Source organism: Danio rerio, chromosome 19, assembly GCF_052040795.2.
Source record: "Danio rerio strain M-AB ecotype USA chromosome 19, GRCz13ab, whole genome shotgun sequence".
NCBI classification, from domain to species: domain Eukaryota; kingdom Metazoa; phylum Chordata; class Actinopteri; order Cypriniformes; family Danionidae; genus Danio; species Danio rerio.
Genome location: NC_141039.2, coordinates 8,476,772 through 8,501,226, shown reverse-complemented (window position 1 = coordinate 8,501,226; position 24,455 = coordinate 8,476,772). Strand labels below are relative to the sequence as shown.

Sequence of the window (24,455 nt, the reverse complement as noted above, 5' to 3'; positions counted from 1 at the left end):
GGGTTTTTGAGACTCTCCTTGTTTGATTTTGTTTTTTTATACACAATTATGCTGTCAAACTGTTGTATAAACGCAATATCACACTCGTAGCAATGCAATATGGCTGTATATCGGCACTGGTGGGGCACTAAGGCACATATATATATATATATATATATATATATATATATATATATATATATATATATATATATATATATATTTTTTTTTTTATTAATAGTATAAGCATTTTAGCATAATTTTGGTTATTATTTAGTTTCTTTTAAAATAATAGTGTAATATAATAATTTTTTGCATAATTTAAGCATAAACATTTATTTCACACAAAAAAACAGTACAGTAATTACCAACATTAAATTCCAAGAAATTTGTTTTATTTATTTTAGGTTTTTATAAATCCACATATAATCAAATCAGAATAGTGCTTTTGAAACATTCTAACCAACCTTGCTAACTATTTGACATTCATGACTCGAACCTCATTAATCATCAAATCCAAATCTGCCCATTATTAAAAAAGCAAAATATGTGTTCAGAGCAAATTTATTCCAGAAGCTTTTTCTGTTTTTTTTGGACTAGCAGCTATGTAGATGTTCAGTTGAGCTGAAACACACACTCTGTGCCCGGGTACTGAGGCAGATTGAGCTGATACTTCTGTTCAAGCACAGGAGGAACGAACCGTCCGCCCAGAAAATGAAAGCGTCCTTTAAAGAGAGCCGCTGATTTCTTTGGAGCTGTGAGGGAGATCAGCATATCAGGCTGAATCCCGTCAGGACATCCTTTCTCCACATCCCAGCCTGAAGAGTCAAAACACACACTGAAAACCTTAAAATCCCGAAATTAATCATAAAGATTTGCCTTAAGTGTCTCGTTCTAAGTCAGCGATCTTGTTCATTATTTACAGTATGATGTGTCTGAATGCTGACCTGAAGGAATGTCCACACTAGCAATGGGCACGGTGATTTTCTTTAGCTGGGAGAGGATTTCTCCAAACGGCTCTCTGACGGCACCCTTAAAACTGAAGCCAAAAATGGCGTCCACAACCAGGCTATACGCTTCATCGATCAAGTCAGCCTGAAGACCGCAGGGTCAAATACACAGTTAGTACACTCACAGCCGAAAAAATAAGTATTGAACACAACAGCATTTTTCACTTGAATTTTTCACCGAATGTTGTTAACAACCAAATAAATCCATACATAAATAAATAAATAAATAAATAAATAAATAAATAAATAAATAAATAAATAAATAAATAAATAAATAAATAATAATAATTAGTTTACAAATTAAGTAATAAAATGAAATCAAAAGAAAAAGTATTGAACACATTTCAAGTGCTGAAACGTTTATTAACAGCCCGGGTTGAGGGCCGTCAGCACTTTAGATTTTGGTTTATTAATGAAAAGGCCTCCTGTGTGGTGACGAATGTGTTTTTGTGTGTTGTTGTACCTCCGGCATCTCCGTCAGGAAGGGAATCTCCATCTTCTGACACTGGATGGACAGGTTCTGGAACAGCTGTTTGTTGGGCCGCTTCGGGTACAATACAGATGGCTCATAACCCTGACACATTCACACGGAACATCAATAATGTCAATATGCCTCCGGGAAATATTCAGGCTAATGAAGGAAACATTTTAATTAGATTTAATTAGGTTTATTTTTAGCGATATCCTGAACTAGGGGATGACAGATTCTACAAATTGACATCATCAATTGTCATTCAAAATGAACAATCAATGAAGAAATGCCAACGTTTACTCATGATGATGTGTTACCCGTGACATGTTACAGGCATTTATTTATTTATTTATACATAAATGATTTGTATTAACTGATGTATAAATGATTATATTACATGTGCATAGGCAAATGTAATAAACTGAAACATAACAAAACTTAAAAACTACAAAGAAATATTTGCATCAGTATTTATATCAAAACTTAGAAATCTAAAAACAAACTGGTTGAATTGAATAAAAGTCAAGGTAAAATTATGACAACTATACATACTAAACACATTTACAACAACAAATAATGATAAAAAAATGTCAAAATTAAATAAAATTGACTAAAATGTAAAATTTGTATAGAAAATATAAAAACAACCATATTATTATTTAATGACAATAAATAAACTAAATACTGTAAAAGCTACATATGCATATTTACAAAAAGCTAAACTTAGAATAATAAAACTCAATCAAACTGGATTCGCATGAACTAAAAATAAAATGAATATGGTATTTATAAACAACAACTCATATATGTCTAATATATACAGTTGAAGTCAGAATTATTAGCCCCCCTTAAATTATTAGACCGCTTTTTTATTTTTTCCCCAATTTCTGTTTTAGGGAAAGAAGATTTTTTCAACACATTTCTAAACATAATAATTTTAATAACTCATGTTTAATAACTGATTTATTTTATCTTTACCTTGATGACTGTAAATAATAATTTACTAGATATTTTTAAGACACTTCTATACAGCTTAAAGTGACATTTAAAAGCTTATCTAGGTTAATTATGTTAACTAGGCAGGTTAGGGTAATTAGGCAAGTTATTGTATCACAGTGGTTTGTTCTGTAGATTATCGAGAAAAAATACAGCTTAAAGGGGTTAATAATTTAGTCCCTAAAAAAGTTCATAAAAAATTCAAAACTGTTTTTATTCTGGCCGAAATAAAACAAATAAGACTTTATCCAGAAGAAAAAATATTATCAGACATACTGTGAAAATGTCCCTGCTCTGTTAAACATCAGTTGGGAAATATTCAAAAAAAGAAGAAAAAAAATTGAAGGGGGCTAATAATTCTGACTTCAACTGTATGTCTATATATATAATGACATTATTATTAATGACAATAATATAAAATAATATATAATAAAATATAATAGATAAAACAAAGAAAAAATATATAAATATATATAAAATATAATAACAATATATGCCTGTTACAAATAAATGCCTGTTAATGATGTCAGTAATTGATATAAAATAAAGGATTATCAACACTCAATTATGGAGGTGAACTCACAAATAGTTTGAGGTGTCTGGCACACACCAGGCCGTCTCCTCCGTTGTTTCCTGGCCCACAGATGACCAGGACCCTGGCTGGACTCTTAAGCAGTGATGTTACAGGGTAACCCTATGAAGTGAAAGGCTGATTAGAGTGCGTGTGATCAGTGTGTGTGTGTGTGTGTGTGTGTGTGTGTGTGTGTGTGTGTGTGTGTGTGTATGTGTGTGGTCAGTGTGTGAGATGGAGGAGCGTCAGATATACCTTTGCCACCGCAGTAGCGCAGCTTAAACCCGCCAGCTCCATCAGCTGATCCACACTGAAGCTGAAGTCGCTGAACAGCTCCTCGTCAATCTGCTGAGCCTCCTCCTGACTACAGCACAACACAACACACAATACAACTAGCATCATATGTTTGTGCTAGAAAAAAACATTCATATATTGACAAACAATGCAACACATTAAAGCTTTAATGATGGGTTATTATTATAGTTAACTAACTACAATTAAAACCTTAATTTAATTAATTTAAAATAAAATTAACAAACAAATAAATCTACTTTGTTTTTATACATTTATGTATATTTTCTGAAGAATATAAACTCAGTTTTATTTAGTTTAATTTGATTTGCTTTTAATTTTATTGTTTTAGTTATCTAATTGCTTTACCACTGATTAATAATGACTAATAAGCATCAGTACTCATCATGTATAAGAATCACGTATCGTCATCCTCTCCTGCAGCCTGTTTTTCTGCACTCACCCCAGGTATTTGACCCCGGTATTGGCCATAGTGCAGGTGGGTCTGTGCGTGAGGTGTTTACTGTAGATGTTAGAGGCAGCAGATGAACATGCTCGTGTGTGTGTCAGGACGAAGCCTCCTCGTGACGTCACAAGAAGACCAATGCCAAACAGAGCTCGAACCCCCAACATTCACCTGGCTGAAGCGGCTGCCACACAAACATTGGGTTCATTTCTATTTATCTGTTCATTTCTACTACAATGAAGAAAAAAATCGTAATTCTTTGACATTTCTTGGACAATTACAGTTACAAGTACCACTTAGTAGTTTATTAATTTTAAACACAAATATTATTTAATTTTTTTAAAATTCATGTCAAGTACCTGATTCACTTTGTTATAGAGCCATAAAACAATAATATTTTATGCATATATAGTTCTAAACATATTTACGCATCTAATATAAACAATTTTACTGTATATATAATATGTATACTTCTAATTAGTGCAGGGACAAAAACTTATCGCGTTAAATTGCATACAAAATAAAAGTTTCACACACACTTAAATTATGTTAAAACCAACTTTTATTTTGGATGTAATTAATCGCCATAAATCTTTGCCCAGCACTAAAATATACAATATTATCAACAACACTTCATAATAATCACAAAGGCTCATTGATTATAATAAAAACTGACATTAGACATTCATAAATAATATTTTTGAACAGTTTTAAAGTTGTTGTTGAGTTAAATAACTGCTGTCACGTAGAATCAACTTCAATTCAGAAGCATTCAGTAACTTACCTGTTTGTAAGTGTCTGTATTCAAATCAGACGCTCAGTAACATTGAATAACTCCAACAATATGCTCAAAAGAACAAATATAGCAGAAACCACAGCTTTTTACAGGATCCAACCATGCACAAATATATTAGATAAGACACTTTGCAGCCCTCTGCAGCTGAAACACGGTATTTAAACAATATCCGGGTTAGTGAACGTCAGCGACTTTTCATAATAACAGTCTGACTCTTTTTGATTTCGATTTTAAAACAATAACTAGCAAATAATATTAATGTTAATATGCTATATTTCAATAATAAAAACCTGTTTGCTCTAAATTAGATTAAATGTAAATAATCAGTGCAAAATAAATATTATTATATTACATTACTGAAACCATAAAATGATGAGGATGATGAGGAAAAGGATGATAATAAATAAATTAATAATAATAAATAATAGATAATAAATGAATTAAAATTACTTGAATAATTATAAATAATACTAAAATGATGATGATGATGATAATAATAATGATAATAATAATGATAATGATAATGATAATGATAATGATAATGATAACAACAACAACAATAATAATAATAATAAAATAATAATAACAATAACTAATAAGATGAAATGGGTGATTCATTTCGCTGTGGTGAACCTGACATATTAAAGAGACTTAGCCGAAAAGAAAATTAATGAATAAATAAAAAATGAAATGATGACAAAATTACCATGAAAATAAATTATATTTATTATTATGATGAACAAATAACCACAACATTAGTAACAAAAACATAATGGATAAAGTGTAAACAAACCAAACAAAATTTAAAACAACAAATTATAATAATATTATCATGAATACTAAGAAAAAGAATAAAGAATATTTATTGATTGGTTAAATTTAAATGGAATTACAAGTAAATAAACCAATTACTACAAATAATATCAATCATAACCATGTTAATAATAATAATAATAATAATAATAATAATAATAATAATAATAATAATAATAATAATAATAATAATAATAATGATAATAATAATAATAATAATAATTTATGTTGTTGTTATTTTTATTATTTTATTATTATTATTATTGTGTTGTTGTTATTATTGTTATTATTAATGTTATTAACATAATGATTATTATCATAATGATCATTGCTTACTGTTTTGATTTAAATAAAATTAGATCAAATTAAATGTATTATTACATAATTGTACTTTTTTCTTTTTTGCCAGACACAAATAGAAACTGTGGTCTTTATTTGTACTTCACAAGGATGTGTGGATGCACATATGTTTGAAAGCAGGGGTCATTTAAATGTTTACTTGCTGTTTCTGTGTTTGTATCCTTGAATATAATTTACATGTAACGTTTATTTACTATCAACTTTGTAATAGAATATATGCATAAATTTACGGTTCACATCCTTGTGTTCAAGTCAGCTCTCATCTCGGTTAAATCCTCCTCACCCCTGTCAGTTTTTGTGGTACGTTCCAGTTATTTAATAGCGCGCTCAGGACGCTAAAGCTGGCACAGTGTGAATGGTCGTCAGAGGCAGGTGTGTTATCATCATAAACACTGCATGCTGTCACACAACATTCATCCACTGGATATGCTGACGCATTACCTGGCTTAAGGTAAGCACGAATTAATTTCAAGCGATAATTTTAGCCTAACAATGAACTGTTGTGTCATAAATAAAACAGTGAGCGTAAAAACGCAAAGGATTTAAATAATAGGAGCTTTGACTTAAACTTGACTGTTTAAAAGAGTACAGAATAATACCCCGGGAAACAAAATACTTTTGTTTATTGGAGTTTTATATGGCAGGAGGGATATTTAGAGGTTTCCTATGTTCGTTCAGCTATATTGTAGTTTAATTTCATATCACGCATTGCATTTTATTTGTATCGTATTATATTTATTATATATTGCCATTTTAAAAATAACTATAACCAAAAAAGTAAATTGTTGGTGTTAAATTAAATATTTGTATATGTTTATGTTATCTATCTATCTATCTATCTATCTATCTATCTATCTATCTATCTATCTATCTGTCTATCTGTCTATCTATCTATCTATCTATCTATCTATCTATCTATACTGTATATATAGTGTGTAACAACATTTACTGTTAGAAAAATGATTTGTTTTCCAGATAAAGATCACTTTATTAATAATAATAAAAAATACAATTGTATATAAGAACATATTTACACTTGTTGGTGACTATACAATCTTTTTTCCTCCTCTGTATCATAATGTAATCTGATAATATGATTTAAACATAACATGACCTTGAATCTGAATAAAAGAGGCATCACAGTAGCTCTCCAATATACTTTGAAGTACCTTCGAGCTGTGAATGCACAATGCAAAGTGTCTCAGGATGATTTAATTTCATCAAGCAGCAGTTTTTGATGCAAACTCAGTGTAACTGAAACTCAGAGATGCTGTATCACTGTTGGTATGTCCTCATCGATTGATCCCGCAGCAGCAGAGCTTTCACATCCAGGCGGACACTCGTGGAAGGCTGCCATGGAAAAACCCGGTGAAATATAATGTGTGCTGATAGCTGCTGTCTATAAATTACCGATAGGCAGAGATGACGGCCTGCTTGCCCGGCTTGGACACGTTGCTTTAAAGATCCAGCCATTGTAGTGTCTGAAGAGTCGTCTGCACCGGGCTCTCGCAAACTGAAGAGGCACAGCAATATCAATCTATTGATGAGCGCTGTGTGCATGTTTCATTGTAAATTAGCCTTGTTACGTAAAGATGCTTTTTGTGCTCTCATGGTCATGGCTGCTTCGATAATGCCATCGTGTTTTCCAGCAAGAGCTTTTAGTGAATCATGTTTGTCTCTTAGGATGCCTTAGTACATTTGGATGTAAACCAGACCCTTCAAACTTACAATCACTATGCTAATGCTGTCATGCAAAAGCCAGAGGAGGAAAACATCATGCAGTTTGTGATTATAATTGATGCCTTGGTAAAATGTATTCAGTATAGGTTTTGTGTGAATGTTGGCCGCTGTCCGGTGCTGAAATCAGTCTCCATTTTGTTTCATATCTAATTTCACAAAATGACATAACTGTATTGGATAGAGTTCATCATTTTAAATTGATTGAGATTGTTTTATTGGAGAGTATCTGCATAAAAGTACAAGCATAGAACAATACAACTAAACAAAGTCATTCATTCCTTTTCCTTCAGCTTAGTCTCTTTATTCATCAGGGGTCGTCAAAGCTGAATGAACCGCCAACTTATTAAATGTTTTACACTGCAGATGCCTTTCTAGCTGCAACTAAGTACTGGGAAACATCCATACATTAAAACTAGCAATGTGAGCTAACAAAATCAAAAAGGTTAGTTTTGATTTCATGCATAATGTTCATCTTTTTTTTCTCCCTCTGTGAATGTTGCAAATTTTATTTAATTATTTATTTTTTAAATTTTGTAACATGTTTATTTAAGGTTTTCGAAAAAATGTACAATGTGCTTTTACAGACATAGTCAAAGGCAAGTTTTACAAAAATGTGCCAGGAGTTGTAGGAATTGTAGTAATCCTTAAAAACAAGCCAGCAGATAGATGGAGGTAAGGGAAAGAGAAAAAAAGGGAAACATCATACTATCTATAAGTATCAATATTGGCAACCAATTAGTCATATAGTCTCTGGAAAGGCACACAAAACTATATATATATATATATATATATATATATATATATATATATATATATATATATATATATATATATATATATATTTTTTTTTTTTTTTTTTCCCCCTTATCACAGCACATTCCTATAATATGGACATGTCATTGGAAAAAAAGAACTTTAGAACAGAACAAAAGAAAATAAAAACAACAACAAAAGTAACAAAAAAACAAAACAAAAGACCATTCTCTGATCCTCCGACAACCCTCCTCTACAAAACAAAAACCTAATTAACACACAAAACTATTTCTCTCACATGTGAGGGCAAGTGACCTATAAAAGGAAACCATATATTATGAAAACTTCTATGTTGTCATTAAGCACAGCTGAAAGCCTCTCATGGGGCAAAACTGCAAAAATCTCTCTGTACCATTGTGTCACAGTGGGGGGAGTGTTTTTTATCCATCTAATAAGGATGCATTTTCTTGCCACAAGTAGCAGTTTATTTAAAAATGTATAACTTTTGGTGTAAAGGGTCAATGACATTGCTTGTGTTTTAGAAGGGAGTCCTAAAAGAAAAAGACCGGGATCTTTTTTTAATTTGATTTTAAAAATTGTGCTAATTTCATACGCAAAAAAGTTCCAGAATCTTGAAATGAGTTTGCACTTCCAGAAACAATGACAGTATGTTCCAAGCTCTGTATGACACTTTACACAAAGAGTCGGTATAGATAATGTTCATCTTTATATTTAAATATTCCTTGGTTGGTGTGTGAGTATGTGCAGCAAAATAGTATGATCATTTTCATTGCAAACACTATGAAATGTATTGGGTACCTCAATATAGTTTCACTGCACCTAGCACAGACAGTGGCACAGTTTACGCCACTCTTCTCTGTATTTTGGTGCAGTAAAAGTCTTGAAGTTTGCTTGTAGATGATCAATAAACTCTCTGCTGTGACTTAAGTTTGAATGCGCTTCTATAATAAGCACTGAAATGGGGCTATTCTCGCAGGAGAAACCCAGCATGCTGTCTTTTAAATAATTGAGCGGCCAAAGAGACAGATTTGTTTTTAATCCACCTGTCTCTGGATATAGGAGGAAAAAGATTGATTCTAACCAATGCCTTTTTCGGTTTTCCTGAATATTTGATTGCTCTAGTTGAGGATATTGGCATTCATAGAGTAATTGGCTTCATCCGGCATCTGTAAGTAACGAGTGTTGGTAATTTTCTCCGAGGGGTCCACGTCCTTCCAATTAGCAATCTGCTCTTTGGTCTTTCCCTGCTGGTGTGGGATATATATGGACCAGATGCTTATTAATGAGTCTCATTAGTGACTTTTAATCCAATGCAAAGGTGTGTGCTTAGTGTTTAGACTTTGCACATGCACATGAAGGTATGTTTAATTTATAAAAAAAACAGTTGACCTAGTTTGTGGCAGCATTTTGCAGAATCATAGACTCCATGCATGCAAAGGTAAATAGCACTATATTTGAAAAAACTTACCTTAAGATGTTTTGTTTTTCCTGTGATTATATACTGTGATATGAATATGCTGAAACAATATATATATATATATATATATATATATATATATATATATATATATATATATATATATATATATATATATATATATATATATATATATATATATATATGTGGGTGGCATGGTGGTTCAGTGGTTTCACTGTGGTGACCTCTGAAAATAAAGACTAAGCTGAAAGAAAATGAATGAATGAATAAACATATATTGTACAACCCTTCAAAAAAATGCATAAGAAAATGTGACGCTCAAACATTGTACATCATGATATGTCATCTTATATTCTGATAATGATATATACAGTTGAAGTCAGAATTATTAGCCCCCCTGAATTATTAGCCCCCCTGTTTATTTGTTTATTTATTCTGTTTAACGGAGAGATTTTTTTCAACACATTCCTAAACATAATAATTTCAATAACTCATTTATAATAACTGATTTATTTTATTATTTTATTATTATTATTTGACTAGATATTTTTCAAGACACTTCTATACAGCTTAAAGTCACATTTAAAGGCTTAACCAGGTTAATTAGGTTTACAAGGCAGGTTAGGGTAATTAGGCAAGATATTGGATAATGATGGTTTGTTCTGTAGACTATCAAAAAATATATAGCTTAAAGGGGCTAATAATTTTGTACTTAAAAGGGTTTTTAAAAAATTAAAAACTGCTTTTATTCTAGCTGAAATAAAACAAATAAGCTTCTTCTCAAGAAGAAAAAATATTATCAGACACACTGTGAAAATTTCCTTGCCCTGTTAAACATCATTTAGGAAATATAAAAAAAATAAAAACAAAATAAAGGGAGGCTAATAATTCTGACTTCAACTGTATATTAGGATATAGTACCACTTTATATATGTACCATATTTTATTATTTGCAGATTAAATAAATGACCACATATAGTAAAATTTCTTTTTTTGACATTTTTGTTATTTTTTTATTTATTTATTTTTTTGCGATTATGAATATAATTTGACAAGATGACCATATTTGAAAGAATTCCTAATTTTATATTGATTGGAATGATTCATAAGGGAGTGCATCTGCATAAAATATATAAAATTATACAAAATAATAAATAATATTAAATTAAGGTGAAAACACATGAACATGAAATGAAAATTGACTACTGTAAACATGCTTTATTGTTTTTGGTGGAGTCTAACAGTATTGAGAAGCAGAAATTCAATCAAATGTAAAGCAACACAGCATTTACTTTATTGTATTAAAATAAATTTTAAACCCAGTTGATCTTTGATCTTTTCGGGGCTAATAATTTTGACCTTAAAACAGCTTTTAAAAAATTTAAAACTGCTTTTATTCTAGCCGAAATAAAACAAATAAGACTTTCTCCACAAGAAAAAATATTATCAGAAATACTGTGAAACTTTCCTTGCTCTGTTAAGCATCATTTGGGAAATATTTTTAAAAAGGAAAAAAAAATCAAAGAGGGGCTAATAATTCTGACTTCAACTGTATATTTTACAGCCCTGCAAAAATGCATAGGAAAATGCAATATGACAAAAATTATATCGGATAGCATGATTTGTCATCTCATATCCTTATAACGATATATCAGCATATATAGTACAATTTTTATAAATTAATTATCATTAAATAAATGAATACATATCATAGCTTTTCTTTTTTACATTATAAAGCATATATATTCAGTGACCTTATTTCTCACTTTATAACTTCTTGAGAAATGTTTGATTTAAAAAACTATAGAAGTATAAAATAAATATTAATAAAACATAAAGCAGTTTTAAAAACGAATGATTACATGTTTAACATAAAAATACAAAACATTGCTAAATGAAGTACATTAGGGCAAAAGTTGCGTATCATGATAACGATATATCAGGAAATTGTCAACGAACACCAGTGATCTAGGCCTTGCAGATTGCTGGAAGGTGTGCTCTATCACCCAGACTACAAATCAGCCACTGAATAGAACTACGAATCCCATCAATCCCTGCACTCACACACCTGAGATTTCACAAAGCCGTTTCTCATGTTGCGGTCATATAAATGATGAGAAGTATTACCATAAACTATGTATTTTGTGACACCACGTAATAAACAATAGAGCATAATTCTGAATGAAATGATAGACTTGTTCTTTTGATATACAATCAAGCCTAAAATTAATAATACCACTGGGGCCAAAATAAAAAGCCTATTAATTCATACGGTGTTATGCTCTATTGTTTATTGCATGTATGGTCATATTGCATGCCTCTAAAAAGTACTGTGAATATATTCCTCTATGCATCATCCTGAAATCCGCAATGTTTAGTCATGGTCACAATTGGATTACAGTGCACTGGCTCTGTTTTCATCACAGGCAGAACAATTACCGTTGTCATTTCGTGCTATGCCTCGCTCTAATGAAACCAGATGGCCAGAAGGTCATCCTCAATTAAGGAAGATCTATTTCCATTCATAAACTTATCCATTACCGTTAAGGCTTTAATATCTCTGTTCCTTTTCATCAATACTAAGACCAGAAGCTATTCCTAATAGCCATTATGCACACACTGCTGCTTTTTTCACTTCCAGGAGATTAAACGTGTCTCCTTTTACTTGATGAACATAATGTTGGGTGTATATCAGTAATTTTTTTGGGGTTTAAGTTGGTTGGAGGTATAACTAGCAGAATAGCAAAGGGTTTTACCAGTGTCTTACTCAGCCTGTTTTTGTGAATTATTGATGTACTCCGCTTGGATGGACAGCCCTAGTTGACATATGACTTAACTTGCCTCTGAACTCATTAGCTAACAAAGATTTCTGATGAGCATATACGTTTAGGGAGCCTAGCTAGTGCACATGTCTGTTGGTTTAGAAATTAGACCTGCGCAGAGTCTGCTGTCAGCAAATATTAGAGTATTCGTATAGTCAATATCATGAGTTTTGAAAAGAGTTTTGATGGATTACCATGTCATTAGGGTTTAATAAAGCTGATTCTTGGGTTTTATTGACAATATGATTGAGTTGTTGGTTCTATGGATTTCAACCAAAGTGGACCATAATCAACAATGAGCCATATAACCACAGTCAAGATTGTACACTGTAAAAATATAAAGACACAAAGACAACAAATATTTTTATGTTGCTTTATCTTATTTTAATACGTTAATTAATCAGGTTATACAAAGTGTAACACTAGGAGTCGGGTGACAACAAAAGTGAGGGTCCAAACGCAGTTTATTAGCTTAGTCGGGAAGGCAACGGTCAAACAGGAACATACGGTATCATGAGCGTAATCCAATAGCGTAGTCGTGGTCACAGGCAGAGGTCGGTGCAGGCGGATAAATAAAGGATAAATAAAGAAACAAGTCAAGGATCTAAGGGCATGGTAAGACTAGACAAAGAAAACGCTTCCCAATGTTACAGGTAAACATACAACAAGACTCAGCAATGTGTGTGTGTGGGTGTAAAGGGTGAATATATAGTCCATGTAATATAGCTGCTCCGAAATTGCTTACTTCCATATTAAATAGTACGCTAAAGCAGTATACAAGCTGAGTAGCATATGAAATGTGCATCCAATGCACACTACGCTATCCCATGATGCCACATGAGAGAATTCATAAATGAGAGTGAAGCGATGCAACTAACGCGGGAAGGTCAGGTGATCATGACAAAATGGCGGATGTAGTACGTTCGAGTTCCATTCATACTACTCGCATTTATACTGCATAGAACATACTTTTCTAATGGTTGAGTAGTACATTTAAATTCAAATGCAGTACCTACTGAGTAGTTGCCCATTTTGGACGCAGCTTATGATTAGTTTCCAGCTGTGTGTGTGTAATCAGGGGAAAAACTAGAACTGGTGTGTGTGTGAAGTGCATGATGGGATTTGAAGTCCAGTTCGGTGACAGATTTGTATTTCTCCAGCGATCTGCAACTGCTAGATCACTGGTGATTGTGAAAGATTAATTTAATATTTTAGTCACTTTGATTGATGCGAGTTGACATGACTAGAAGTTAATAAGAATATCATTCATTTGATTCAACTCAAAAAATTTACACTGCAATATTTTTTTACAGTGAACACTGTAAAGAATGCATGGTTCCACGCAATTCATTCATGTTGTAACAACACAAATCTAATTAAGATAGCATAACAAATGTAAGTGGATTGAACATAAAACAATTAAGTTGTACCCAAAAAATCTCAAGAATGGTGTTTTTTCAGCTCACTTTTTTAAAGTAGTTTGAACAAGCAGCAAAAATCTTTGTTTTTTTTAGCGTAGACAGAAAATCTACAAGCTAATTCCTTGGTAAACACCATCTGGCGGGCAATTAGTGGACCAAAAACAAACACGAGTAGTACCAAGCTCCTCTGATTTTGCTTAAACCTGTTGGATTGTGGATGTCAGATGTAATTTGCACACCCATAGAGGTCACACCCCTTATAGAGACGAGGTTATTGGTCCTTGAATGTTTTTTTTTTTAACTTGATACCATGAGTTGGTGATTGAACCTCTCCCTGTAACCATACTCTCCTCCTGCAGGTCCACTCCATAGAGCTGGCCTATCGCTGTCATTGTGTCACCCTTCCAACACAGGATACAACAAGAAGCCAGAATGTTCAGCACAAAGAGGTCAGTGCACAATGGTGCTTAACGGTGTTTCACATGCTTTGTTTTTGTGGGTTTGACACTCTTATTCGGGCTGTTTGTTGGGTCAAAAATGACAATCAATGTGTATATTTACTGTTAAATGTGCACTACTGGTCAAAAGTTTGGGGTCAGTTTTTTCATGGTTGCTGAAAATTCATTTTTAAAATCACTGGAATAAATGATTAAGTTAAATTATGAACTACGTTTGATTATGTATTTTATAGTGCAATAACAATTCACAATTTTACAATTTGTACTGTATATTTGATTAAATAAAAGCATCCTTTAAAAACATTTAAAAATCCTACTGACACAAAACTTTTGACCCGTAGTGTAAGTTTTTTTTTTCTGTGTGACTATCCACATGAATCAAACCTCATTTTGTGCAATATTTTGTGAGATGTCTTTTACCTCTTAAAATATTGGTCAAATTTATGAGTTTTGCATAAAATAAATACAAATACCAGAAGACCAGAACATGTAAGTACAGGGTGGGCCATTCATATGGATACACCTTGATAAAATGGGAATGGTTGATGATATTAACGTCCTGTTTGTGGCACATTAGTATATGTGAGGGGCAAACTTTTCAAGATGGGTGGTGACCATGGTGGCCATTTTTAGGTCGGCCATCTTGGATCAAACTTTTGTTTTTTCAATAGAAAGAGGATCATTTGACACATCATACTTATTGGGAATTTCACAAGATAAACAATGGTGTGCTTGGTTTTAACGTAACTCTTTCATGAATTATTTACAAGTTTCTGACCACTTATAAGATGTGTTCAATGTGCTGCCCATTGTGTTGGATGGTCAATGCAACCCTCTTCTCCCACTCTTCACACACTGGTAGCAACACCGCAGGAGAAATGCCAGCACAGGCTTCCAGTATCAGTAGTTTCAGGTGCTGCACATCTTGTCTCTTCACACCATAGACAACAAAGATAGTGGGGCCATTCTTCATCAGTGGAAACCTCAAGGCCACTGGATGTCTGAAATTGCTACATGATGATGTGTTTCCCTCTTTATGCATTAAAGCTGGCATGTTCCCTGAGTTTTTCCAGCAAGATGGTGCACCACCATATTATAGGTGTCAGGTCTGAGCATTCCTAGATGAGCAGTCTCCTGAAAAATGGATTGGTAGTCGTGGACAAGTTGAATGGCCCCCTAGGTCTCCTGATCTGACCCCGTTAGACTTTTATCTTTGGGGTCATCTGAAGGCAATTGTCTATGGTGTTAAGATACAAGATGTGCAGCACCTGAAATTATGGATAGAGAACGCAGGGAGAACATGCAAACGCCACACAGAAATGCCAACTGAACAATCTGAGGCTCAAACCAACGACCTTCTTGCTGTGAGGCGACAGCACTACCTACTGCGCCACTGCCTCGCCGCCTACAGATCATTTAATTAAACTTAATGTTTGCATGTGCTTAACCAGTGTAGATGTTGAGAAGTACCATGCTGTCATCATTTGTTTACATGACTGGTGGTCTTCATATCATATGCATCATAATTTATCAGGCAAACATAAATCAGTATGACTGCATGAGTTGATGCTTAAGAATTCACTGTGATTGCACAATGCCTGAGGCACACACACACACACACACACACACACACACACACACACACACACACACACACACACACACATACAAAAGCATATCACACTGAGAGATCCTGAAGTATAAGCCAGCGCAGGATGGATGGTTTCTCAGAGTGAACTTTGCGCTATAAGAATTGAACTCTGATAGCAGCACACAGGAGAGAAGAGATCAGGACAAAGCAGGCATTATCATTTAAATAGACCCCAAGTGAAGCTAATTCTACATTCTAATAAATGCAGAAGCTTTTCACACAGCATTATTGAAAACGCAAGTACCGCTCGAATTTTCGCTCCAACCTTGCGCTGCATCATTAAGTGGTTCAAGCGTAAAAATCTCAAGAGGATTACATAATCTTCTTTAACCCCTCACACAGCCTCCCCATCCCACTGCACAGCTGTCGTCCCGCTGTGATGGATGCCATAATCTGGATTCCTCCATATGCACTTTCCATCCCACTTTTTTTTTTCCCCAGGATGAAATATTCTCCTCTAGGCTTAACATGTGCTCTAATGGCTGACCCGATCACATTAAAGACCAACGGCTACATCTCTGTTTTTATTAATGACTGCTGTTTGGGATTGATTCATTTCCATTTATTTGAACAAATTTAAAAACAAAACTATTAACATTAACATGAAATCCCTGACATGTAACAAAAGAACATTGAGAGAATGGTGGAACAAGTAAAACAGTCACTGTAAATAAACAAAATGCTACGTTCCACATTTGTTCATGTTGTCCGAACACAAACTGTTTTAACAAATTTAAGCGGATTGAACAAAAACAATGTTGTCTTAAAACAACTTAGAATTGTGTTGTTTCAGCTCATTTTAAATTAGTAGTACCCAACAGAAAGATTGGCCAGATTCCAAATGTCAATATATATTGCACACAGAGGTGTTTATATGGTCCAGATATGGAATTTGTTTAATATTTGCACACTTTTCTTTGTTTGGTCGCATTTTTAACACAACCCAAAATGAGAAAAAGTTGGAACAGTATGGAAAACACAAATAAAAAAGTATTTTATAAATTTACTTTGACTTGTTTGATTCAGACAATACAACAAATTTAATGTGTTATTTAATGAATTCCTCATTATTATTATTATTATTATTGTTTTTATTATTATTATTATTATTATTTGTTTTTAAATTAGCAGGTATTCCAATTTTGGTTCTTGCAACACATTTCTAAAAAAGTTGAAACAGTAAAGCATTTACCACTTTGTTTCATTGCCATTCCTTTTCACAACACCTAAAATATGTTTAGGGACTGAAGACACCAAGTGATGAAGTGTCTCCGGTGTAATTTTGTCCCGTTCATTCTGCAAACAAGTCTTAAGGTGGGCAACACAATGAGGTCTTTGTTGTCGCATATTGTGCTGAAAAATGCACCACACATTCTCTATTGGAGACAGGTTGGGACTGCAGACAGGCCCGTCAAGGACCTGTTTTCTCTGTCTGCGCAGCCAGGACTTTGTAAAGTGTGCTGAATGGGCATTCCTGGAAAGGAAACCAGCATATTGTGCTCCAAAATCTCTATGTACCTTTCAGCATTAATGGTGCCATCACAGAAGTGCAAGTTACCTTTGCCAGGAGCACTGACACAACCACATACTGTGACAGACCCTGGCTTTTGGACTTGTTGCTGGTTACAGTCTGGATGATTCTTTTCTTCTTTGGGTCCGGAGCACACGGGGGACATTTCTCCCAAAAAAAATACCTGAAATACAGATTCATCTAACCACAGAACACGTTTCCACTGTGCGATGATCCATACCTGATGCCTCGGAGCCCACAAAAGTCAATGGCACTTCTGGACACTGTTAACATAGGGCTTCCTTTTGGCACAATGCAGTTTTAACTGGCATTTGTGGATGTAAATATGTGTCGTGGTACTTGACAAAGGTTTGCCAAAGTTGTCCTGAGCCCATGTGGTGATATCTTTTATAGATGAATGACGGTTCTTCATGCAGTGCCGCTTTAGCAGTTGGCAATCATGGTTGTTCGGTTTAGGCTTTCGCCTTTGTTCTTTACGCACTGAAAATCCTCCAGATTCTTTGAATCCTTTAATTATGCTATGCACTGTTGAAGGTGAAATATTCAAATGTCTTTCTATCTTACTTTGAGTAACCTTTCAATAATTTTCACACATTTGTTGGCAAACAGCCCATCTTTGCTCCTGAAGCACTAGACCTTTCTTGGACATATTTGGTCGCATTTTTAATATTTGATCGTGTTTCTACATTTTGTCGCATTTTTTATATTTGCATGCTTTTCTATACAAATTATGACAAATTAATTTATCCAAAAACATTGTCATTCCAAATCTCATGATATTTGGTTAGGAAATTGAGAGTTAAGCTCGGATTTTACTATCGAAATGCATCCTGCTTTTCTCTTAAAGCTCGCAAGCATTTGGTGTCTGCAACATTTTTACCCTTGATTGACTATGGTGATGTTTTATATATGCAAGCTTCAAACAAATGTCTTCAGCCTTTAAACTCCATCTATCACAGTGCTCTAAGGTTTGTTACAGGCTGTCAAAGACTTACTCACCATTGTGAATTGTATGCCAAAGCTGAGTGGCCTTCTCTGTATATAAGAAGGTACACCCATTGGATGACTCTGGTCTACAAGGCTCTTCTGGGACTGGTGCCTTCATCCCTATGTTCCCTTCTCCATAAGTCTAAAAGCCAGTATGCCCTACGCTCAAGTGAAGCTTATCATTTGACTGTTTCCCGGGTTCGAACTGAAATAGGGAAGCGAGCCTTTAGTCATGCCGCCCCCTCATCCTGGAATACTCTTCAGTCTGAACTAAAGATATCTGAGCTCATCCCAATGACATCATTTCGCTCTATCCTTTTTAACAAACAACAACAGTCCATTTCTCAATGTATGTGTTTTTAATATATTGCTGGAAAACTGAACTGTATTTTTGTATTATATCAATTTTATATTTATTACTAATATTATTACATTTTTATTTTTTATTTATTTTTATTTTTTATATAAATCGTGTGTTGCAGACCTCTTGGCCAGGAAACCCTTGTAAATGAGATCTTGATCTCAATGGGTTTTTATCTGGTTAAATAAAGAAACATATATATATATATATATACACATATACATATATATATATATATATATATATATATATATATATATATATATATATATATATATATATAGATATATATCACATATTCATTCTTTCATTCATTCATTCATTCACTTTTCGGCTTAGTCGCCACAGCGGAATGAACCGCCAACTTATCAGCATATGTTCTACGCAGCGGATGCCCTTCCAGCTGCAACCCATCTCTGAGAAACATCCACACACACTCATACACTACGGACAATTTAGCCTACCCAATTCACCTGTACTGCATGTTTTTGGACTGGTTTTTGGAAATTAGAGCACCTGGAGGAAACCCACGCGAATGCAGGGAGAACATGCAAACTCCACTCAGAAACGTCAAGTGAGGCTCGAACCAGCAACCTTCTTGCTGTAAGGCGACAGCACTACCTACTGCGCCACTGCGACTCCCTTGATATCACACGTAGAGGTGTTTATATGCGGTTCAGATGCTGCTAATAAAAGTGTCAGTTGTGCAGTGAATGAGACATGTTAGTAGTTCCAGACGAGGAATAGTTTTTCTAATGCCTTTTGGGGTTGTTAAAGGGACTCTTATTTCTGTTAGTTATTTCTTCATTTGCACCAGTCAGTGGTGTTTGGAAGGGAATCTGAGGTCCTTTGAGGATTAAAGTTATTTATAGCTGCAGCAGAACTGAGCTGTTATCTCTGAGAGGAACAGTGATGGATTGCTTTTTGAAAAAAAGCATGTTCCTCAATTTTTATGGCTTCCTGTTGATCATATTAAAACTAGATGGGGTGATCTATGATGAGATCAGTCTTCACAGAAATTTTTAATTTCGGACGGCTCTACTAATGACACACTTATCAAGCCTGATCTCTGAATTTGTCCAGGCTAATGGAGTAAGTACGTAAGCACATGACGTGAGGTTTGAACAGAAAGGTGTTGGTTTACTGCTCTTTCTGGATGCGGGTGAACTAGAGGATCACCGGTGGCAGGTTTGACTAATCACCTTCTAAATCAACCTGAGAGCTAATTTGCCTTCACTTGATTAACTCAGGGCACGCTGACTGTTTAAAACAGAGCAACCTTCAGACTTCTACAGTATTTGGTTATGGTTGATTAATACGAGTGAAATAAAATACACTGTTGTAAACAGAAAACATATAGTTGAAGACAAAAGTATGAGTTTACCTTCGAAGTTTTAATTGTTTTTCAAATATTTCACAAGATGTTTAGCAGAGCAATTTTTTTTTCTCATTATTTCCGATTATATTTTTCTCTAGGAGAAAGTCTTATTTGTTTTAGTTAGTTTGAAATAAAACAAATGCTTATTTTTCCATTTCAAGATCAATATCATTGTGTGTGTGTGTGTGTGTGTGTGTGTGTGTGTGTGTGTGTGTGTGTGTGTGTGTGTGTGTATATACAGTTGAAGTCAGAATTATTAGCCCCCCTGAATTTTTAGACCTCGTTTATTTTTTCCCCAATTTGTGTTTTACTAATTACTCTATTCTAATAACTGATTTATTTTCATCTTTGCTATGTTGACAGTAAATAATATTTGACTACATATTTTTCAAGACACTTCTATACAGCTTAAAGTGACATTTAAAGGCTTAATTACTGTAGGTTAATTAGGTTACCTAGGCAGGATAATTAGGCAAGGTATTGTAATTAGGCAAGGTATTGTATAATGATGGTTTGTTCTGTAGACTATAAAAAAAAATTTGCTTAAAAGGGCTAATAATTTTGTCCTTAAAATTGTTTTTAAAAAATTAAAAAGTGATTTTATTCTAGCCGAAATAAAACAAATAAGACTTTCTCCAGAAGAAAAAATGTTATTAGACATACTGTGAAAATGTCCTTGCTCTGTTAAACAGCTTTTAGGAAACATTGAAATATTTTAAAAAGAAAAAAAAAATTAAAGGGGTTGCTAGTAATTCTGACTTCAACTGTATATATCTTTAATGCAGAAGAGATTTATTTCTTTTATTTTATTTAATTAATTTGTTTATTTTATTTTAGTTATTTTAATTATTTTATTTAGTTAGTTTGTTATTTTATTTATTTTATTTTAGTTTGTTTATGTTGTTTTAGTGTGTTTATTTTATTTATTTGGTTTGTTTATTTTATTTTGTTTATTTATTTAGGTAATTTAGTTTATTTTATTTTAGCTTGTTTATTTTATTTATTAAGTTAGTTTTTTATTTTTTATTTTAGTTTGTTTATTTTAATTAGTTTTAGTTTACTTTTAGTTTTTTATTGTATTTAATTTTTTTGTTTTATTTTATTTTGTTTAGTTTATTAAATTAGTTTTATTTCAATTTTTTTATTTCATTTATTTTTTTAATTAAATTTAATTACTTAGTTTAGTTTATTTATTTTATTTAAGTGTGTTTTTTAATTTTATTTAGTTTGTTTGGTTAATGTGTTTTGTTTGTTTCTTTTGTTTAATTTATTAGTTTTTTTTGTTTAGTGTAGTGGTGTGTCGTCTTGTGTTTAATAAATGAAGTAAAGGCAAAAATGTAAATATTTTTTAAAACTTTGTTTTTATGTCATTTTATGGTATATTATCTGGTTGTTTTGGATTTTATTTTAGAAATAATGAGGGAAGTGAAGGCAAAAACATTATGAAATAAATGCAGAAGAGATACATACAAGGATTGAACAATGAAACTGAATGCCTGGTTTTAGAGTACAATAATTCATTAGTATGGCGTCTGGCCTCCCTTTGCTGCCAATTCAGCATCAATTTATCTTGGGAACGACAGATACAATTTCTGCACAGTGGCCAGAGGGATTTTGAGCCATTCTTCTTGCAGAATAGTGGCCAGGTCACTAGAGATGCCAGTGGAGGAAAACGTTTCCTGACTCACTCCTCCAAAACACCCCCGAGTGGCTCAATAAGGTTAAGATCAGGTGACTGTGCATGCCATAGGAGTTCAAGGCCATGTTCAGTTTTACTTTCATGTTCATGAAACCACTCTGTCACCAGTCTTGCTGTGTGTTTTGGTGCATTATCATCCTGATACAAGGCACCTTGTTCAGGATACAATGTTTAAATCAACGAGTGCACATGGTCCTCCGGAATGATTTGGTAGCCCTTAGCAGTAATACGCCCCTCTAGAACTAATCTTAAGACATCTTATTTTACAGCGTTTTTACTGTATTTTTGATCAAATATAATTAAAACACAATGCACTAGAGGTCTAAACAGATGTGCAAGTTTTACTGCAGCAGAAACGTTTCCATGCGTTCTCCAAAGATGCAGCATTATAAGATGAAAGCCTTTTCTTGAGGGATAAATGAAACATGCAGTCCCATCTGAATTATGCAAGAGGTCAGGAAAAAAAATGTCTTTTAGGAAGGCAATAGTAGGGCATGTTTTTGATGTACAGCCTCCATAGTTCGTATCCTATAAACAAACACTCAGGTGTGTGCAGTTCATAATTGAACAAAAGCACCAAAACGCAGCAATAAACACTCGCCTAATACAGAGTGACTGTTTTATAGCTGGGTTTAAAACACTCAGAGAAAGTCTGAAGCTACGTTTTCCTTCAGCAGGAGGTCAGTAAAGTAGAAGAAGACCCTGGGGTTCTTAAAATATAACTTTGAAAGCCTTTATTGTGTGTTCCACATGTTAGCTTTCATGGAGTGTGTAATGCGGCTGTTTGCGAATATTGAAAGTCTGCATAAATTAGGTTATTATTGTCTCCCAAAAGGAATAAGTGATTCTGAACTAGAGCTAATCATTGCTAATTACAGTTTTACGTCATGCACAATTTACTCAAATGAACAGTCAAATGATTTGATTAGAATGAGATTTCGTTTGGTATTAATGAGGTAAGTGAGAATCGAAATATAAATAAAACTAAAATATACTTTTTAGAACTTATTTTTTGTTTATTTTATTTATTTAGTTTGTTTAGTTTATTCATTTTATTGTATTTATTTAATTTGTTGTTTATTTCCCAGAGATGGGTTTCAGCTGGAAGGGCATCCACTGTGTAAAACATGTGCTGGATAAGTTGGCGATTCATTCCGTTGTGGCGACCCCAAATTAATAAAGACACAGCCGAAAAGAAAATGAATGAATGAATGGATTTAATTTGTTTAGTTTATTTTAGTTATTTAAATTATTTTATTTAGTTAGTTAGTTTATTTTATTTATTTTATTTTAGCGTGTTTTTATTGATTTAGTTTGTCTAGTTTATTTTACTTGTTTAATTTAATAATTTTTTTTATTTTGTTTATTTTATTTTGTTTATTTATATAGTTTGTTTATTTTATTTGGTTTATTAGTTTTATTTAGATTTTTTTTATTTTGTTTATTTTATTAAGTTTAATTACTTTGTTTAGTCTATTTATTTTATTTTAGTGTGTTTATTTTGTATTTTATTTAGTTTATTTATTTAGTTTGTTTAGTTAATTTGTTTTGTTTGTTTCTTTTGTTTAATTTAGTTGTTTATTTTGTTTAGTGTAGTGGTGTGTTATGTTGTGTTTCATGAATCAAGTTCAGGAAAAAATTTCAACTTTATTTTAAAACTTAGTTTTATGTTATTTCATGTTATATTAAATGTTTATTTTATTTTAGAAATAATGAGTGAAGTGAAGGCAAAAACATTATAAAATAAAATCTTTCAAATCATTGTTTATTGGATTTCTGTTAGTATTAATGAGTGATCAAATAAGAGATTAGTCATTGTTTTGCCTCTCGCATGTATGTGTGTAAACTGTATATATTTTATTTATAATTATGCAATTTTTGGGTCATGATTTAGGCCAGACAGAATCTGCGGACATTTTTTTGCTAGTTCTGAGCAGAATTTTGTAAATAAATAAAAAAAATAAATAAAAGATCTGCAGATTTATGTGGAATGATTTTAGGAGTATCCCAACTAAAAACTTAATATATAACATAAAAAATAAACTAAATGTTAAAATGTTTAACTTAATGTTTACAATGCAAATACAATTAGATCCACTTATTTGGTAAACAAAGCAGGTATCTCATGTAATATATCTGCTAAAAGACTAATATAAATAAATCACAACATTTCATATTAGGCAAAAATATTAATGAAATTAATTAAAAAACTGAATAAATATAAATTTACACTCATTTACACAAGTAAATAAATAGACTCAATGATAGGCAAAAATCTGTGGAATTCTGAGGATTTCTGCACGCACATATTCTGTGTGAGCCTAATCATGATCCATAAATTTTAAAAAACAAATTGACTAAAAAACAAAACAAATACTGCTTAACTAAACACTGTGTACACTTTCTGAATGTTAGAAGAGTCCAAGATATCACACTGAAAA

At 32.7% G+C, this 24,455-nt stretch overlaps 2 protein-coding genes across 7 annotated transcripts in view; one reads left to right on the top strand and one right to left on the bottom strand.

Annotated features, from left to right (window-relative positions):
• Positions 1-352: 352 nt before the first annotated feature.
• naxe (NAD(P)HX epimerase) lies at positions 353-6,128 on the bottom strand. Of its 3 annotated transcripts, none has more exons than XM_087294317.1 (7): positions 6,038-6,128; positions 3,783-3,995; positions 3,284-3,392; positions 3,041-3,151; positions 1,453-1,563; positions 927-1,074; positions 353-797 (listed from the first exon to the last, which is right to left on the bottom strand). In XM_087294317.1, exons 2-7 carry the CDS (start codon positions 3,950-3,952, stop codon positions 595-597), a joined length of 852 nt encoding a protein of 283 aa, XP_087150443.1. In that variant the 5' UTR covers positions 3,953-3,995; positions 6,038-6,128; the 3' UTR covers positions 353-594. The 3 variants fall into 3 exon arrangements, with proteins under 3 accessions (XP_087150443.1, XP_087150444.1, NP_001002618.1); XM_087294318.1 differs by lacking the exon at positions 6,038-6,128 and adding an exon at positions 4,257-4,713 and having other exon boundaries at positions 3,783-4,199; NM_001002618.1 differs by lacking the exon at positions 6,038-6,128 and adding an exon at positions 4,570-4,730 and having other exon boundaries at positions 358-797; positions 3,783-3,969.
• The window catches only part of oxr1b (oxidation resistance 1b), a 97,897-nt gene continuing 79,539 nt past the window's right edge, over positions 6,098-24,455 (top strand). For 3 of the 4 annotated variants that reach the window (XR_015516126.1, XM_087294868.1, XM_087294867.1), the window contains exons 1-2: positions 6,098-6,205; positions 14,309-14,398. Coding sequence is in view for 2 of the 4 variants with exons in the window: in XM_087294868.1 (XP_087150994.1) it covers positions 14,382-14,398 (17 nt within the window). In the remaining 2 variants the exon portion in view is untranslated. Of the gene's footprint in view, positions 6,206-14,308; positions 14,445-24,455 lie in introns of all 4 variants that reach the window. The other variant, XM_087294869.1, reaches the window with a different exon arrangement.

Excerpts from the sequence above, each read along its gene's own strand:
- naxe (XM_087294317.1), bottom strand. The coding sequence starts at position 3,952 with ATGTTGGGGGTTCGAGCTCTGTTTGGCATTGGTCTTCTTGTGACGTCA. Across the intron at positions 3,152-3,283 it reads GCGCTACTGCGGTGGCAAAG|GGTTACCCTGTAACATCACT; the intron begins GTATATCTGACG and ends TTCACTTCATAG. Across the intron at positions 1,564-3,040 it reads CCAGACACCTCAAACTATTT|GGTTATGAGCCATCTGTATT; the intron begins GTGAGTTCACCT and ends TGAATGTGTCAG.